At 35.8% G+C, this 18,849-nt stretch overlaps 1 protein-coding gene across 1 annotated transcript; it reads right to left on the bottom strand.

Moving 5' to 3' along the window:
• Window positions 1-2,249: 2,249 nt before the first annotated feature.
• On the bottom strand, window positions 2,250-13,532 carry SLC7A9 (solute carrier family 7 member 9). Its single transcript, XM_071756771.1, has 15 exons — window positions 13,390-13,532; window positions 12,545-12,814; window positions 12,380-12,498; window positions 12,113-12,238; window positions 10,806-10,953; window positions 9,757-9,999; window positions 9,157-9,282; window positions 8,748-8,847; window positions 7,802-7,846; window positions 7,352-7,475; window positions 5,769-5,872; window positions 4,857-4,953; window positions 4,140-4,289; window positions 3,436-3,610; window positions 2,250-2,486 (listed from the first exon to the last, which is right to left on the bottom strand). The coding sequence occupies exons 4-15, from the start codon at window positions 12,215-12,217 to the stop codon at window positions 2,422-2,424; spliced, it is 1,482 nt and encodes a 493-aa protein (XP_071612872.1). The 5' UTR covers window positions 12,218-12,238; window positions 12,380-12,498; window positions 12,545-12,814; window positions 13,390-13,532; the 3' UTR covers window positions 2,250-2,421.
• Between the last annotated feature and the right edge of the window lie 5,317 nt (window positions 13,533-18,849).

Below are 18,849 nucleotides of genomic sequence, written 5' to 3'. Positions count from 1 at the left end.
GAGGCTTTGTCTTTTAATGTACCATCTTGTAATGTACCATCATCTTTTCATGTGACTATATGCTGATTTAGAATAGAGACTCCACTTCATACAGATTTATTTTGAGAAGCCTAAAATTTGTTGTATTGTTGACTAGGCAGAATATAATTATTTGTTGAGAATTAATCTTAAAACAGCCTTTACTTCAAAAATAGGAGAACGCTATCAATGTTTACACTAACACCTACAGTTTTTCTAGTATTAGTGTATAGTAAAGCTTCTTTTTTGAGTATTTAAGAATTTTTATGATACCAGTGGAAAACTGCCATGTCACAGAGACGGGTGTAGTTGGTAAAGTATGGTTAAAAAAAACGTGGTGTTGGCAGCTTGACTCCATAACCTTTCCCTGGGCACAGGTGCTTGCAAAGCTTTAAGTGTTGTGAAAGTGCTTAACGAAAGCTGCTTTGGTCTTGCTCTGCATTGTTATGTGAACAGAAGACTGTCAAATCAAGTAGCTGAAAAACCTGAGTGGCAGAATGTTTTCTTGGGTGTTCTTCTTTGGCTTGTCTTCTATCTAAATGTAAGATTATTTTTCTGCTGCCAAGTCTAGTGCGTTACTTAATAGACTTAAATTATCTGTAATTTTTGTTTTAAAAGTGAGACACCTTATATGAGGTAAAAGCAAAAGCTCTACAGTCTTAGCACCTGCCAAGTGCTGGACTGTAAATAATGGTGTAGAAATATGTACATTGCAAGAACACTCTCTTGGCTTCAAGCAGTTTTTGCTCAGTCTTCACAAGGAAGAGGTTTTCTGTGGACTTCTTTCTGAATTAGTTAAATTTTGGAACCTATGTCCACTTCTGGCATTTTCTTCTGCTCAAAGGAATTCAGTAGTTAAATAACATATTATTTGAAGAACTATTTCTTTGTTTTGAAGCTATCACTGCTCTTCCTGCTTGAAATCCTGTATCCTCAAAATGTAATAGGAACCGAGGGCTTATTTTTCCCATGTTCTTGCCACTTTTCTTATGGACTGCTAGATTAATTTTTTCTGCTCATTGCCCAGTTGAGTCTCTGTTTCAGCCTTCAGAGTCATCCCTTACACAAAAGTATTCTGTTCCTTTGGTCTGTCACTGAGCCTTGTAGTTCTGTTTGAAATGGTTTTTTTACCAGCTGAAGCAGGGGAACAGCAGTTGTAATAATGTGGCAGGGACAAAACTTTGTGTATACACTTTATATGTAATGATATAATTATAATTTTTTTTCTCCATGGCCTTCCTTAATTATTCCTAATCTTCTTACTTTTGCCCTGATGCCACATGGAGCTGAAATTTCCATGGATCTGATAATTGCAAGGTCTTGTAAAAATTAACCAGAACCCATAATTTTGATAAGTATTTTTAGTAATGAGTTTCCATGTAGATACAAAATAAAATTTATACGAGCCTGTTTTATTTAGTGCTTTGAAGCTGGATGATAGAAATAGCTTTTCACTGGGATGTGCTAAGCTAGAATTAGTATGAACTTCAAGGTCTTTAGCCAGTTGTTCAATATTCATGTGTTACATAATTAGGATGAACATGCTTAAAAGTTTTTGAGAGCATTTGTGCTTTCAGCATAAGTCCTTCTCATATTAATCACTGAAGTAGTAAAGAATGTTGCCTGAAATTGGTAAGTTTCTTGGGTAGGGAAAATAAAAGCTGCTTACATCTACATGTTAATGTAGTGTCTATATTTGGTGTTTTTTTCATCAGCTACCAAATGAAGTGTTTCTTGGAAGATGACGTTAGCTCTGTCACATTCATGCTGAGTGTGATTTCTGTGCCTTTTACTCACTGTTCCATAACTTGGATGGTGTTGGAAAGAACAGATACCTGAGAATTTCAGATGTAATTAATTATCTTTGTTTTAATTATATATACTTATTTTTTAATTGGCCTTTTATGTCAACTGTGCTTGCTGGTTTTTCTGGATTCCCACTTCCTCTGTCTTTAATGTTTTGATAACAAATGTTTGGCCTGAGAAACTGAGAGTGGAATTAGTCCGGTTTTATGTTATTTCTGTCCTTTGTGTGTCTGGATGAATGCAGTTTTGTAAAGGATACAGCTTCATTCTTTCAGCAGTGTGATCAAAAAAATCTTGATAGTGTTGCTGGTAGGTTTTGTCATCTTCATAACTGGAATGTTTATCTTGTGTATTTTGAGTAATTTTAATGCAGAAAGCAAGATGCTGTTAGCAAACAATGAAAACTGCTCTGCTGGACACTGTAATGTGGCTCAGAAATCTTTAATTCTTAGATATTTCACATTTTTCAAGTAATAAAAGTTGCAAAAATAACACATCAGTATGAGCATAACGATTTAGAAAGTATAAATGTTTACCAAACTAACTTGAATTGAAACCAGTATAGCACCTAAAACAACCCTGTACATTTAAAATATTTCATTCGATTACTTCCTCTGCTGGAACAACTTCCAAAAGCATCTGAAGGTGCATAGTGATGGGCTCTGAGGGGAAAAAAAAAATTGTTACAAGTTTTATGAGAGAACAGTATTTCTGTTAAGACTTTAGGCTGGTTTTTTAAAGTAATATTTTCTATATTCATTTCAAACTTTAAAAATAAGGGGTGGGGAATAAAAGCAGTATCAAGATCCACACTACAACATTCCAGGGTTTATAAACGTGCTTAGTAGAGTACAGTGCTTCTAATTGCATAATGACATATTTAATCATGAGACACCAATAATGTGTGATTTTTTTTAATTTTTTTTTAATGTCTGTAGAACCACTAATTCTGTCTTTCCAGCTGGTTCCATTTTCTGTTTCAGAAATACCTGCTTATCCTTTTTTCCTAAGTATTTTAATTATTAAGAGTTTCTGATGAGACTGCAAAATGTTTCAGTAATGGTCACACTGTGTCCTTGCAGCTTTCAGTTCACTCAGCAACACTAGGATTCTTTTTTGGTCTTAATGTTTTCTTTTAAGTAGTAGTATTGATACTGTTATCTAGAAGCACAACGTTTTCTGGCATAAGAATGTACACCTGCTAATCTGTAGGTAATGGCTAAAGCAATGAGCAATAAGCACAGTCAAGAATGAACTTTACTGGTAACAGTTTTGTTCATTTTAAAAGATTCTTTGTTGTATTAAGAGTGATGTATTGCATGTATTGTGTGGTGTTTGTTTGGTTGGTTTTTGTTTGGGGGTTTTTGTGTTTGTGTGTGTTTCATTTTCCTAAAATCAGACATGACTTTTTTACCAGGGAAGAGTAAAATACAGTCTTTAGTAAAGCTCCCTATATGCCCTGTGCTGTATGTCTGGAAAATTGCTTCACTTTGCATCCCATTTGTGTGATTTAACTGGGATGGAGCATACAAAGAGCTGAACTGTGTAAATTAATCTGAAGCATAGAAGTTTGCTTTTGGATTTGGAAGTGTCTGTCTGAGGTATACTTACCTAATATTTTTTGTGGCCACTTAAATTTATAATGAACAAAAAGTAGGTAAACTGGAAGTCCACTGAGTATAAATAAAACACAGTACAAATAGGCCAGTTCAGGTTCACTGATGATTGGTGCCACTACCAGTAAAATGGAGACCAATGTCACTATGACTGGAATGATGATGGGTATCTGCAAAATAAAAAGCACAAAAGTACATTCATTCTTTTGCTGCTTTTACAGAAGTTGCTCCATTAAAAGAAGGGTACTCTTGTTGCCTTGGGCAGTTTTTTGTTTTAAAATTTCTGGAATTTGATGGGACAATTAAAAGATTGGCAACACTATGGATAGGGAAGACACTCCTGCTATATCACTGACCAAGCTCTCTTTGTCTGTACTGCAAATTGCATTGGAAAAATCCGCATTTTAATGAATCTGGGCCCAGCTCCAATGCAATGACTTGGGGGTTGGGGATCTTACTTTGTGGAAGTAGAAATAAATAATTGTGTAATCCTTCTCCTGGTACTTATGAGCTTTGTCCTAGTGCAAAACTGGAAGAACTGCAGATAAGCAGTAAGGTTTCAGGTAAGGGAAAAAAAAAAACAAAACACAAGGAGAAGACTGCCTGAGGATGTTTTTAAAATATCCAAATGTTTTGCATGAGCTTGTGTTTCACTATTTATGGGAGTGGAAGAAAAGCCATACTGAATGATGAACTTACCCTGATTGGTCTCCTGAGTTCTTTTCTTGTAAACCTCATAACAATGAGTGCAAGTACAGTTAAACCATAAAAAATCCAGACAGCAAAACTGAAGTAATTTATGAGTGTGTCAATGTCACCAGGGATAATATAAATAATAGCAATGGCCCCCTAAAAATGAAAACAAAAATCAGGATAGTGTATTAAAGAAGAAAGCTAAATTTTACCTCTGTGTGAGTTTGGGTGGATGTTTACAGTGCACTACAGTGTGATCCGTGAATGCTTTTGTTTAAACATTTGGGTGTAAGTGTATTGCAGCACTTCAAAGAGTGTCCACATTCTGTTCGTGTGCAATATTACTTGCATTTTAAGTTGAAAGACTTAGAATTTTTAAGTTTTAATACGTTTTATTGACTGTATCTTGGAGGAAATGAAGATGTTAAATATATTTTCAGATTGTTAAAGTTATTGCTCATCAGAGCAATAGAAATTTGAGTTTATCTTATTTTACCTTTTAAGATAAATGGCTAAATATATTTAAACAAAATATTCTTTATATATATATGTATATATATTCTTCATATATTTATAGTATTTTATAGTATTTTCCTTAATGTGTATTTAGCAATTTGCTTGTGTTTATAGTCAAAGATGTGTGTCAAGACTGCTGGTAAGAAATCATGACAGCATGACTTGAGAATTTTTTGTAGCTTTCCTCTCTTTAGAGCAGCAACTTACATAGAAGATGATGGCAGGGGCTGGTGTCAGACGCTTAACACTGATGTAAGAGAGCACCTTGAGCATGTGCCCTTCCCGGCCTGCAACGTAAACAAGTCTGACAAAACAAAGATGGGTGATGTGGTTAGGCCAACACCTGGTTAGTAGCATTACTGAAAAAATGAAAGTACCATTTATTTCAGGTTTGTTTTGTTAGGTGGTTTATGTCTGACAGCAATTTCACCAGCATTTCCTTAGATACCCAGTGGGAATTAGGAAAAATCAGTAGTAGGCTGAAGTAAGGAAAATAACCAGTAAAAAAGCACTGAACTAATTCTGAACCAGTAATAAAGTAGTGAACTTGAAACTTCAGAGTAGTTTGCACATTTAAATGTTTATTTTGGAAACCAAGTTAGCTACTCGGTCCCTTTTATTTAAAATATGTTTTTAAATTTGCTTCATATCAAAAAGCTGTATTTACAACCTTCTGTTAAAAAAATTGGCCTTTACAGCCCTGTCATATTCAGTTGGATTTCAGATTTAAATGTCGTAAGATAGTAAATGGAATCATTAAAAGAGCTGATCAGAAGGACTAGCTTCTCCTTCCAGTTCTTTATCCTTGCTGGTGTAGTTCTGTTTTTTAATTTTTTTAACTGTTTAATTCTTAGCTTTAACATTTGAAAAAAAAAAAAAACCAAACTTTTTGTGCTATACCTGCCTTGAACCAAGAATAAGGAACCTTATATTCTATTTAACTTATGTATCCACTGCTTTTCCAAAATTAAATAATATAGCTAGATTTTTAGGTATTTTAAAATTGTATATGCTTGGATCAGAGGAATCTCTGTATCTCTGTGTGCAGATACATGAATACAGATAAATTTTTCCATACTTAAAAATTATCATTTTCAGATACTGAGAACAGGAGCTTACCTTCCTGCAGTAAAACAGGTCCCATTGGCAGATCCAATTGTAGAAAAGACCACAAAGAGAGGAACTATCCAAGAGGCTGGATAAAGGACTCTGTCTCCGAATGTCTGGGATGTAGAATTAAGATGAATACTTTGTCTTTTTTTTTTTAAGGTATGTTACCAATAAAAACATGTATTTTGTGTAGTTTATTTAGTAATGCTTTGCCAAACTTAGACCTGGATTAATTCATAAACCACTCCTAATAGAGTGGACTGTTGTGTTTGAGATGCAGCAGTCTGTAGGAAACATTGGGAAACTGATGTAAAAAAATGGCACAGATACTAAATAACACTTTAAAGACACCTGGTTTGGAAATGTGTCTGCCAAACAACAAGCAAGATGGCATTGGAGCAGAGCCACACATACCCAAGCTGGCAGTGGCAGTGATAGGTGAACAAGTGACAACCTTGCTCAGGTCTTACACTACACTTAGTTTTGACCTGTGCTGTGGTAGGTTGGTTGCTCCTGCAGGAGGGATTTTCATGCAGTGTAGGTACACACATCTACTGTAATGGGATTGGGATTGAAACTTAAGTTTGACAGGTTTTGCACAGCACCATCAGTGTTGTTTCTGTGTCCAGCAGTATCTGTACAGCTGTACTGCACGCTTCTTCTTTTGATGCTGCCTGTGATGCTGTCTTGCTGCTGGGTGGCAGTTCTGAGGTTTTGTTAATTGTATTTGATGGGTTTAGTGCTATCTGATGTGTGTCATTCACAGGTTACAAATTTAGTGGGATATGAAGAGGACAAGTTGTTTAACTATGTAACTTGATAATACTGCTGTGCCTCTTGGTGTAAACAATGTGCTAAAATGCAAGTTTTGCATTTCAAGAGATGAATTTTTTAACAGTTCTTAAGTATTTCTACATGAGTGTTTTTGCATGCGTGTCAAATACTGTTTGTTTTCCCCAAAAACTAACATGAAGAAGAATTGCCATATGACCTCTAAACAGTGTGAGACAAATGTCCTAAGGGAAGTTTACCATGTGGAACTGCAGGGATGGGAGTGTTTATATAAATTGCAAAAATCTTACTTAATTTAGTCTGTAATAGTATGTCTTGCAGTAACATAAAAAGTATTTCAGAGCTTTTTTTTAAGATGCAAAGCAAGAATAAGGAAATGAATTATGGACTAACTGGTGTTATCTCCAGAACAGTGAACTGTGATCTGTTGTCATTTTGCATGTACTAATTTCTTAGAAATTGGAAACTGAAGAGGGTGAAGCAGCAGGGTTTTTTTCCATGCATCCTTTTGGTGCTTTTGGAAAACAGTGGACCTCTGAGCTGCAGTGTTTACAAAGTGTTAGCAGGAGACTGCATTACTTTTGGTTTTTTCCTTGCGATATGACAGGCTGTTGTTTAAGCATTACTGACATTAATTTTAGATTAAGAAATAGCAATACACAATAAGGGGAAAGGTTACACTGACAGCTTAGAAATTGGTCTTTATAATTGCAGGTTCCTCTTTGCTCATGTTACTGTTCAAGATGTTTTAATGCACACAGCCTTCTTCAGATACTCTATTACAAAATAAAGGGTCTTACCACAGCAACTGCCTGGGACTGCAGGAGTTCTGTTGAAGTCATTACGGTGAAATAAGAAATGTTTATCAGAACGTAACAAACTGTAACCAAGGGGATCCCAATAATTATAGATAGCGGTAGATTTCTAAAGAATGCAAAAGTAAGACTCCATCAGCATTGCTGTATCACTGGTAGAGTTGTCATAGTCAAATGTGGACTCTTACTTTTCCCCATATGCCCTTTATATGTATTTAAATTTCTGTATTGTAGAGCTGTGAAAATCAGGATTAAAAAATTACAACTTATGCAAACTTATGAAGCCTGTAATAGATGTTAATTAGCTCTGTGTGGTAGTGCTCACACCTTAAGTAACCACTGATTTAATGCCAAATCAAAATACGTCTGCCCCTATAGAACTATTAATTGCTTGGTTTCTGTGACTGGAAACTCTGCTTCTCTGCATATTTTTACCTGTAAGGATTTTTAAGTTCTTCTGTGATGTAGTTGAGTTGATTCCTGGAAGGAAAAAATACTCATGTTATTAGCAGTCAGGTTTTTAAACACTAATATATTATAGAGCCAGGTGTTACTTCTTGTGTTACTGGTCTTAACTGGTTTTGGGGGAAAAAAAAAAGATGCACCTAAGGTACAGTCAGTTGTAAAACTGCAGCACACAAAGACTATGTGAGCATCTTTTAGTCCACTAGCTTTTACTCTTCACAATTTTGTAAGTATATGGAAATAAGATTGTCTTGTTTCTTGGATAAAATATTGGATAAAAAATTTGGCAGACATTTATCTCAAATTTAGAACATGGCCTATGAACTTGTAAGCCTTGCAATATCTGAGTCTTTTCAAATAATAATTTAAGTAATGTAAATGTAAGTCCATTGCAAGGACTGAAGCAAGTCTTCTAATGTTTCACAATTTGTCTAGAAAACAGGCATTAAAGCCTTTTTGAGGATTGGAATTAGAGTTTTCTAATGCTTTTTTTGGTTGAGCACAAAGACCGGAATCAACAGCCTTATTTTCAAATGCCAGTGCCTGGTGGTTGCACACTGAAATAACTGTTTAGGCGTTGGTTTCTTTGCCCCTTAAAAAAATCTATGTGGATGTGTGAATTAGCAGACTTAGTGCCCATGTTGGAACACTCAAGCTTGGAAATAGACCCAGAAAGGTTAATCAATTTAAATACAAAATCAGTTTTAAGCATCTAAATAGAAATTGCTTTGTTGTAAATTAAGGTTTATATTCTTAATTACTTCAAAATACAGATCTATGTACAGATTCTTACAGTATATATATATATATATATACACATACATACATACACATAGTCTTTGAATCCTACAGGGGGAGAGCAAACCAGTTAAAGGTTGTTAGGCTGTAACTGTTAACTAAACACTGGATATCTTACCAGCCATCATATGCCCACAGTCCATTGTAAAATGCCAAAGCAATTGAGCTAAGAGAAGTTTTACTGTCCTTGAAAGAATCTTTGAAGTTTTCAGTTTTTCCTGCAAATGAGACATAGCTTACCAATTAGTGTTTAAATTAATACTGTTAATTCTCACCAGATGAAGAAATATTCCAACTTGGTTTGTGTTAAAATTTGTTTTCAAAATTGTTTTTAAATCACTACCAAATTTGGTGTTGCCTCCCCCCAACCCCTTTCTTTAGCAGACAATACCATAGTTCCCAAAGGGTCTGGAACTAAAGCACTAAATAAAGGGAGCAGTACTGTTGTCCCATTTCAGTCAGTCAGGGAAGTTTTAAATGGTCATAACACAAGCTAAAATTTTTGTAAGTAAAGTATATTTAATTACCTTGTGCAAGGAGAACAATTCCACTTACAATAATGATTGTGACAATGATCATTTTAGCAGCAGTCAGAAAATTCTGCAGATAGCTTCCCAGCTTCACACTCAGTGAATTCACTATTGTAATTACCACTAAAAGAAATTAATATTTTTGCATTAAATTAATCGCAATTGAAAGTTGCCTTTTAATACTTTATTTGCTTGACTCCTTTTTCCTCCTCCTACTTCTCATAGTATTGATAAAGTTTTTTTCAACATACTAGGTTTGGGTAGTTTTTAAAATAATGAGGAAAAACAGGTTTCTGAGTTACATTTTGATAGTACCTTTAAGAAAAAACCAAAAAGTATATATTGAAGTTGCACGCCATTGTGATAGGGAAAGAATATATTCATGTTTATTTTTTCTTCCTTTCCAGCCAGGAATAAGCATCCATTCTACAGTTGTATCTGTCTTAGTAAAGAATAAAAGCATAGGATTGTTTACTGATGTCTTCAGGAAGATGAACCTGCTGAAGACTTACAAATGCTGAAATGCATTCATTGTTGGGGCTAAGCAGAAATCACTGTGCAGTTATGGAGCTTTTTCCTTAAAAGTATGAAACTTACCAATGGCAACTGCTGCAAGACACTTGATGACAACTTGGGGTGGATCACAGCCAGGGTAAAAAGGAGCTGATGCATATTCTGCAAAGCTGAGACAAATGATTGCAAAGGAACTGGGTTTTGTGACCAGTAAGCTTGTCCAAGAAAACAAGAATGCTGGAACTGGGCCAAATGCCTCCATAAGGTAAGGGTATTCTCCCCCAGATTTTGTGATCATTGTACCAAGCTCAGCAAAACAAAGAGCCCCTGAAATCAAAGAGCATTTCTTACTGGTTCTGTTCATACACTTCTTAACTTAAGCTATGACTGGTAGAACAGATCATCACTTTTTCAGAGTTAGAAAAATTAAGGAAATGTATATATATGTATATATATACATACACATATATGCACACATGTACACATATATATAAAATGCATTATTACTATTGTTATGTTTATGTACATTTAATTCTGTATGAAAAAAACCACACTTAAAATTATTTGTGAGCTATTGGAACAAGTATACTGAAACTACCCAGAATTTACTTAATGTTGGTGTTCAAGACTTCAGCAAATGCAAACATTCTGATTTTGTTATTTTTCTCTTTAAGAAACCAAGACTCTAAAGTCTCTAAATAACAGCTGATTTTCCTTTAGGAAACTTGAAAAAATAGACTTAACTGCACAATTTTGAAGTAAAATGACTACTGAGCTCAGCTTTGAAGCGATACTTGTAGGTTTAATACTGTAGCTGGCATCTGGCATAAAGATTATTAGTGTTTGCTTGTGTAGTCGCCACAATGCCTCTTTTTTTCCCTCTTGCTTAGTGCTAAATTTTCAGTTATTAAAATGAGATTTACACAGTTACACAAGTAGAAAAATAGCAGAAGTACCAATCTTCCCGCCAGTAAACTTCACAGTTTGCTTGTGATGTCAGTAGGAAAGTATTCACTATGACACTTAGTGGATGAAGTAAGAAAAACTATAACTTGGTTTCAAAATTAATAGAAAATGTGCTTTGCAGATACAAGTTTTTAAGCAAAGATTTAGATTCTTGTTGACTCAGTTACCTAATGTTGCAAGGATTCCACAGGCTGCCCAGACAGTTAGACAGGGACCTACAGCTCCAACATTGGCAAGTAGTGCTTTTGGAGAAACAAAGATACCAGAGCCAATAATTGTACCAACAATCATGCAGATTCCACTGATGAGACCCACCTTGAAATAAAAGGAGATGTTTTGGTAATTTCCAATAATTCAATAATTATTTTTTAGTATAACACAATAGAGTAGTTGTCTTTACCACCTTTATATATATATATATTCAGCTACGTGAAGTTTATCTTTTCTTCCCAAGATGCGTACACACCCTGTGGTGTGTGTATGTATGTGGTACTTCTGCTCTTTCCAGAAAGTGCAATTTTTTGGTGTTTCCCTGCCTCTGTATTTGCTTTATTAAACCATTCTTTAGACTGTGTGGGTCTCCAATGTAACCCTGTACAGGTACATCTCCTTTCCACTGATTAAACACTGAAATTCTTTTATGAGCACTTGAGGCATTTGGAATTTCCTGTTTCAAACATTTCCTTTCCTGGATGGGCTCCACCCCCCACCCCCCCAGCATCTTTCATCTCCTTGCTTCAGGTATTTGTGCACAGAAATATCTTGATATTTTCACCACCTATCAGTACCATGTTCTCCTGGCTTTGTAGTGAGCTACATCTTAAGTGAAACTACTAAAAACTGAGGTATCTCCTGCTAAAAAAAAATCACCGGCATGGGCTCTTTAAAGTTTCCTGTGGTTAGGGGTAGTCTTACAGCTTCAGTGTCCTGCCAGTCTTGGCACTAAGCTGAAACCACATAGAGAATCTTTTTCCAGCTTAAAGAGGAATTTCACTCCCTCCTGAGAGCAAGTGGCACATCTGTTTGCCAAGCATCTGTAATTTTATGGAAGAGGCAAATTTTCCCTTGTCTTTCTGTACTGATATGGCTGTAACTGCAAACAACTCCCATCGGGGAGCTGAAGAACACACTTCAGTTTCTGAGCAGTACGTATGGAAAGGAACAGTAAAGGTTATGAAGTGTCTTACTTGATCGTCTTTGAAGTTACCAGATATAAAAAACAGTTCAAATATCTAAAGCCCGCATATTCTTACTTCTAAATTGGGTTTGTACCCAATTATTTAACTGGCAATTAGCAGTTTCCTAAAATGGAAGCCAACCACACTATCAGGATATTTAGTACATCTGTGCTGAATAGGGACACATTTGCAGTTTTTGGTACCAGACACCAGCACCCCCAGCCCCCTCCTGCCTCCCTCTGCCAGTCCCCTGCACACGTGTGGACTGAGGAGCAGGGGGGAGGAAAAAGTTTTGCCTGTTTTTGTAGGTTCATCGTTCGGGGTTCTTGGCTCTGGCTGGATTGTCCATCCTCTTTTCCACTGTCCTCTCCTTTTCTTCTTCTCAAGCTTTCTTCACCCATTTGGTTTACTTGTTGAACTCTCTAAGGAAATAAACCCAAAACATCAGCCTGGCATATTACTGTCTGCTGGAGTTTTGCTGATACATATGAAATAGTGTAGTTAAATATTGCCAGAAGACAAACCCACACACACTCATAAGCCCAGGACTTCCATCTACCTACCTCCTTGGAGAGTAAATCGAGGATGTTTTGGTCTGGATGTTTTAGTTACTTCCCTTCATCCGTGTGACTTGACGTGGATTTTCCTCTCACCTACCAGGCAGTGAATGACTTTCGATCTTCTGACTCGGGTTACATTTAGTTGAGAGGATCTCTCCTTCCTGGAACAATCTGGGGTTTATAGCTGGTCTCTCCTTTGAATTCCTCCGGAGGTCCAGGCAGATTTAATCTTTCTCCCCAAAGCTGTTTTGTTTTCTTATCTAGGAGACCTTTCTGATCTTCATTAAATCCGGCCTTCTCTCAGTTCCTTGGAGGTGCAGAGTATCTGCTAAACCAAGTGGTGTCTCCTCTGATTGTCTAATTAGCAGCTCTTTGCCTCAAAAAGAGGCCCCAGTCCTCTCCATGTTGACTCAGGGTGAATGTCTTGAACTTCTTGTTCTGTTTAAATTAAGAGTGCAAAACGGTTTGTTTTCAAATTTAAATTTATCTTGTGACTTTCTTTTTTTTCCTGCTTTCCCATAGTATTGGGATAAAACAACTTGACAGTGAAGGAAGCCGATCAGGTAAAGTCCTGGTCCTTGGAAGTAGATTAAGTTAGAACTCTTCTCCTCATGCTTTACAGGTACAATTACTAGAATATGAATGCTGAAGATAATTTTGCAGTTATGCAGATGGTAATTCAGGAATGCTGCATGTTTAGGCAACTTGTCTAGAATCCAGTAATTTTTGGCTACAGGAATTGTAGCATTTTAAACTGATGTAACATTTATCTCAGTACTGTTCCCCTTCAGAAACATTTGGTGTGTAAAGACATTGGGTTTATGTTTTGAATGAAAGATTTTTAAAAGAAATAATCCAACTTTTAAGATTAAGCCTACAATAAAAAAATGCCCACAGAAGAATGCAGGGCTTGGGTCACTGAACTTTTTCACAGTTTTCTGCCCAAATTCTCTTTAAAGCCTTGTATTTATAAATGTTTTCGTTGTCTTTTAGCAGTTCATACGTTCACTTACCTTATTTATTTATATTTGTTTGGTGTTAATCAGGCTCAAGGAATCTTTGTGCAGTGTATTTCTTTATCTCTCCCGTTAGATTCAGCAGCCAGTTAGACAGCAAGATAAATCCATGTCTGAAACCAGAACACGAAGAAGCAAGCAGCAGCTTAAGTACAGAGGTTATAAATGGTAATCATTAAACCCATTTTCAGCCAAGAAGCTTTGAGATAGGAACCACAGGTAAACCAATAGTCCAATTAGTTTATCTTTAAAAAACAAAAAAACCTTTTTGTTTCATTCCTGAGAATGTTTGTCCAGTACCTAAATAGTGAATTACATAGTGAGAGTGAATCATAATCTGAAGGTTGTATTTTTATTATTTTATATCAAGCCATTTCTGATTTGCAAATACTTTGGAAAGATAACCTTGAAGTAATTGTTTGATTATGAGTGCATTAAAAACATCTGTCCAGGTGTTAGCTGCATTCTATAAAAATTGCTTATTTTGAGAAGGTAGAAAATTGTGAGCAGAAATCTTACTAACCTAAAGGCAACTGAGAGAACAGCTTGTGCTCACTTCACTTGCTGTTCCAATTAATTTTTCTTTTTTGTAAATGTTTAAAACTCCTGCCTTAAAGACAAATGCCATTCATTATTTCTGTGCAGTTGTATTTCCAGGGAAAACTGACTGTTAGTCTGAATCATGAGATCAGGTAGTTTCCTTCATTCCAGCCAGGCATCCCTAAAACACTTGCAAAACAACCCTTAATCAGGTTTCATTTTATTGTTTTTGGCAATGGATTTGTACAGCTCCTTTCCTGTTAAGACATCTAAACCAGCAAATCCTGATAAACCTGATCTAACTTCAGCTTCATTTTTTCAAGAACCATCTACTCCAAAAGATGTAGTGGTATTTATGTGTTTCTTATTAGGGTAATGCCTCGTGAACAATAGTAGTACAGGATTGGAATTCAGACAAAATTCTGGACCTGAGTGTCAGCAAAACTGTTTCTTGGTACAGTTGTTCTTTTTAATCTTCTGTTTAACCCTGCAGGCTTAATTGACAGGAATTGCTGTCTTGTGTAATGCTGATGTGAAGTATGACTGAAAATGAACTCTTAAGAAAATGTGAAACATTGCTGTGTGTTTATATTTGCCATGTTTTCTGATGGCTGAGCCAGACTGTGCTATGAATATTTTTCTCCAAGACAGAGATCGCAGAGCAATGTAAGTACTGAGGACAAAACCAGAATTGTATTTTTTCCACTCAGTCTTACTTTTTCCTCTCTTTGTTGCTTAGTTCTCAGAGAAGCATGGCTAAGCTTCAAGAGAAGTTCTTCCATCTTAATTAACTTGTTAAAAAATAACCACTTGAACGATGGTTGGACAAAAGTGGATTTTTTTTCCTACAGATAAAGAGAATAGTGTTAAAACTGTACTCTAACTACAAGTATATGAAATGCCAAGTATCAAAAACTTACTCTTTTCATGTGTCTTTTACAAGGACTTTAAATTACCATGGTAATTGTGGTGTAGGATTAAATAAACTACTTTTTTATCTATCAATTGCAGATGCCTGGTTTGGTATCAGATATTATGTAAGGTAGTTCTATATTCTCTGTAGATAATTTTTAAAATAAGTTTTATAATCTTGAAATTCCTGTGTTTTTGCTGAAATGCCACATAGAGTAGTGGAATAGCTCATGTCTAGAGAAAAAAGAAGTGGAGGAATCTTTTTAACTGGGCTTTGTCCCTCAAAATGAAGTAGATCTGTATTTCACATCATCTCTATGCTGGAATTTCCAGAACAGAAAAAAAAAAAAAAGGGGGGGGGGGGGGGAGAGGAGGAAGGGGGGAACACATATAATTCAGTGGAAAAGATAATGGAATATGTCAACTTTAATTCCAGGTTAAGTAAAATTTTGCTTTCGAAGTTTTTTTGTTCAGCGTAGGTTACCTTAGAAATTTTTGTGTGGATGTATGTTCTACCACATCTCATGTTGTTTTTAAGTGTCTTTCCTTTCCTCATTACATCTGTATTTCTTTAATTTCTTCATATACAATAAAAGCAACACTGAAAATGTTTGAATTTTTGCCTAAGCAGACAGTGCCTGTAGTCAGCCTGGAATGTGTATATGAAGAGTTCCCATCTCTGCCTGTGACTTGACCTTAACTGGCCTGTGTTTCCTTATAAAAATGTACAAGTACCTTCATTTATTGGCTAGTTGTCTTTTAGGGGTTAATCTTCTTGGGATGCTATAAACTTGTTAAAGGATTTGAGATTTTACCAGCAATCCTTCTTTTCCTCAACTACTTAAGGAAAAAATAAACATTGAGTTAAAGGATTCTGTTGTTTTCTTCATGGATGAGGGAAATGTCATTTTACAGCCTTAGGAAAAGATTCCTTCCTTCTCAAATATATACACAGATGGAGAGATCAAGGAGTTCAAATTCCAAGAGGCTGCAAACATTCTGTGGGCTGGTCCTGTCTAAGCAGTGTAGTTTGGACCTTTTTAAATGCTATGTACCAATTAAATTGTACAAAAGTAATTTTCAACTTTTATTTGGGAAATAACCAGGGCACAGGATATAAATACACCTTTTATTATCATTAGTCACTAATAATAAAGGTTAATGTTTGTTAGGGTTGGTATTTACTGCTTGAAGTAATGTGCAAATTCTGCTTTGACCAATAATTTAGGAAATATAAGGATTATTCTAGCTTGGGGATTTTACTTGTAGCTTAGCAGTATCTCAGCAGAGGTACTTTCCATTCTAACCTTGCTACTTAACAAGTTACTTAATTTTAATCAGAGAACCAGTTTGTTTATTTGCACTTGCTCTTTGAGTCCTATCATTAAAAGATAGGCTGTAAGAAGTTTTCTCACTACTGTTATCCTTAAATGCAGTTTAACTTTTTTTTTTTTTCCCTGAGTAATTGCAGGCACAGACACGCTCCAAGTTGAATATATGGAATCAGTCTTTTTAGTATCTGTGTCAATACTGGGTGATGCTGTTGCATAGCAAGACCTTTGCATCTTGTGGAGTCAATAGGAGAGGTTATGTGACTGTAGTCATCAATGCCTGTATGGTTTTTAAAAACCTGCATCTTCCCCCCTGCTTAGTTCTTGGTTACAGTGCAGTTGGTTTTGCTCCTGTGACAAATAAGGCTGTAGAAAAGATCCTTACATTTGCCAAAGGTTTTGCATTAGAGCTGCCTGAATAGTGGACATTTTTCAGTATGACAATTTTTTGTATTTTGTTTAATGAGGACAGCTGTTAAGAGACTCTTCATAAACTTGTAAATGGTTGATATGTCATTAGTCCAAAAGATGACAGAAAAATCAAGGAATCTCCACAGATATTCTAAAGGAATGAACAAAACAAGCTTCACTACAATGAATTAAGGTTTTTTTTTCAGAGCTTTCAGGAGCAAAAGTTTTTAAGTGTTTCAGAGCCTGATCAGAATTAGTGATTCCCCTAACACACAGCCCGCTCCTTTTTCTGCTTGAGGAATAAGCACCTCCCTTGGATCTCCTTGAGTCCAAAATTCAGGTTGCATTCCACTGGTGTTTCATCAAAGAAGGATTATCAGATAACATTGGTTTGGAAGACTGCATTTTTAATGTGCCCATTTCTAACGGAGGAAGAAAGGGGCAAATACTGCAGCATTCCACAGAGGTGATGATGGTGCTCTGTGCTATCTACCTTTGAAGTCTTGGTTTAAATTTACCAAAACCATTTAATATGGAAAACAGTTTAATGCAGGACAAAAATTCAGAGCTAAAAAAAAAAATCTCAAGAAACTGCTTGCTGAGAAATCCCAGTTTAAAAGGTAAGGAAGCCATAAAAGTGCATCTGCTTTTTTAGATTCAAGCTGATTGACACTGAGAGTCTTTTCCATATGTAGTTCCATTAATTTGCAGAGTAGGATGAGTGCTCAGAGCTCTCCTAAATGGAAGAGCTGTGCCTGGCCAGCCAAGGATTTGCAGTCTCAGAGGAAAAGCACTTAGAACTCCTGATGCTATGTGCTAGTGCAGCTGCATTAATTTTTCATGGTGGAAAAATCTGAAGAGGCTGTTTTCTGAGCTGTTAAGAGCAATGTTCTTGCTAGAAAGATAGCATCTTTCTGGCTTAAAAATAGAGGAAGGGAAAAAAAATGGGGCTTTTTCTAATAGGTGAGAAATTAGAAAAAGAATGACCCTCATTTCACAGAGCATTAGGGCATTCCTCATGTGTGCTGAGTGTTAGAATCTCCCTGATACTGACACAGCAACTTAAGTGCAGAGTATGCAATAGATACCCGGACACAGTAGTTTGAATCATAAAAAGTTTTTGTGGTTCCTAAGTTACTGGGTGTGAAAAACATCCTGAAGTCTCTGAGTCTAAGCTTGGGAACCTCAAGCAGGATTTTCAGTGTGCGCTTTAGTATGTGCAGTTATTTGTATGCAAATTATGCCAGCTGGAGAGAGAAAAATGTATTTTTGTTTGTCTCTTTGAATGCTACAGGTGCAGGCTTCAAAGGTTTAAAGTATCCATGGAATGTCTGCAAGGAATGTAGTAGTTCATCAGTGTTTAGGTAACAAATTCTGCAGTGGTGTTGACAGCAGCTCTGCAGCCTCTGACAGCTTCAGGATTTTGAATCCCTTAAGGCAGCTGGTCTATAGCTCAGATTGTGCCTTTGGTACTTTTTCCCAATGCTGTTTCCTTCCATGAACTTCATTTCAGTGTGGCTCAGTTCAAAGGTTACTTGAAGTAATTTATTTCTCTTCTTTGTGTTAACAGAAAAGTGAAGAATGATTACAAGTTTTCTTTCTCCCTTAATTTTCACACACTGGTTAGAGAAGAAATTTGTAACTTCTTTTTCCCAGAATCTCTCTCTAAAGATACCTACAGTATCTGCTTCTCCAAAGAACCTATAGTAAGTGTTGCTCTCTGACAAAACTGGTTTGGTTTCTAGTGGCTCCTTTAGGTGTTTTTTTAGTGTTCAAGAAAATTATTTTGACTTTACTTTTAACTGCTGTAATGGATAGAAGTGACGGTGATTATCCTTTAAGCTCTTTACATTATTCAGGTTAGTTTTTGAGACATTGGATTTTTATTTTTGTTTGGTTATTTTAAATAGTGGTATTGCTTGCTAGGCAATCTTAATTTAAAATTATGTTTTGTTAGTAATTGCAGTGTGATTTTTTTTTTGTGTGTGTGTGTGTTTGTTTTTTTAACTTGGCATTTAAATCAGTAATATTTAATTTTTTTCAAAATAATGTTATATGTGTAGTGGCTGTGTTTACTGGTTTTTCTAGCCCTAAAACAGATGATCTTCAATAAATGTTATTTCCCAGACTTTTCATACATAGACATATACTGAAAACAAATGGAAGTTGTAGTCATCTGGAGTCTAACATTTATCTTTCATCTAAAAGAGATTTAAGGGAAAACCAATTCTTTTACCTGTTTGTAAGGCAGAAAGCAAAACTT

This window comes from Heliangelus exortis, chromosome 13, assembly GCF_036169615.1.
Source record: "Heliangelus exortis chromosome 13, bHelExo1.hap1, whole genome shotgun sequence".
Taxonomy (NCBI): Eukaryota; Metazoa; Chordata; class Aves; order Apodiformes; family Trochilidae; genus Heliangelus; species Heliangelus exortis.
Note: the sequence above shows the minus strand (reverse complement) of the source record. Positions and strands in the feature narration are given on the sequence as shown.

Excerpts from the sequence above, each read along its gene's own strand:
- SLC7A9 (XM_071756771.1), bottom strand. The coding sequence starts at position 12,217 with ATGGGTGAAGAAAGCTTGAGAAGAAGAAAAGGAGAGGACAGTGGAAAA. Across the intron at positions 3,611-4,139 it reads AACTCAGGAGACCAATCAGG|ATACCCATCATCATTCCAGT; the intron begins GTAAGTTCATCA and ends TTTATTTTGCAG. Across the intron at positions 2,487-3,435 it reads GTGGCCACAAAAAATATTAG|AGCCCATCACTATGCACCTT; the intron begins GTAAGTATACCT and ends TTTTCCCCTCAG.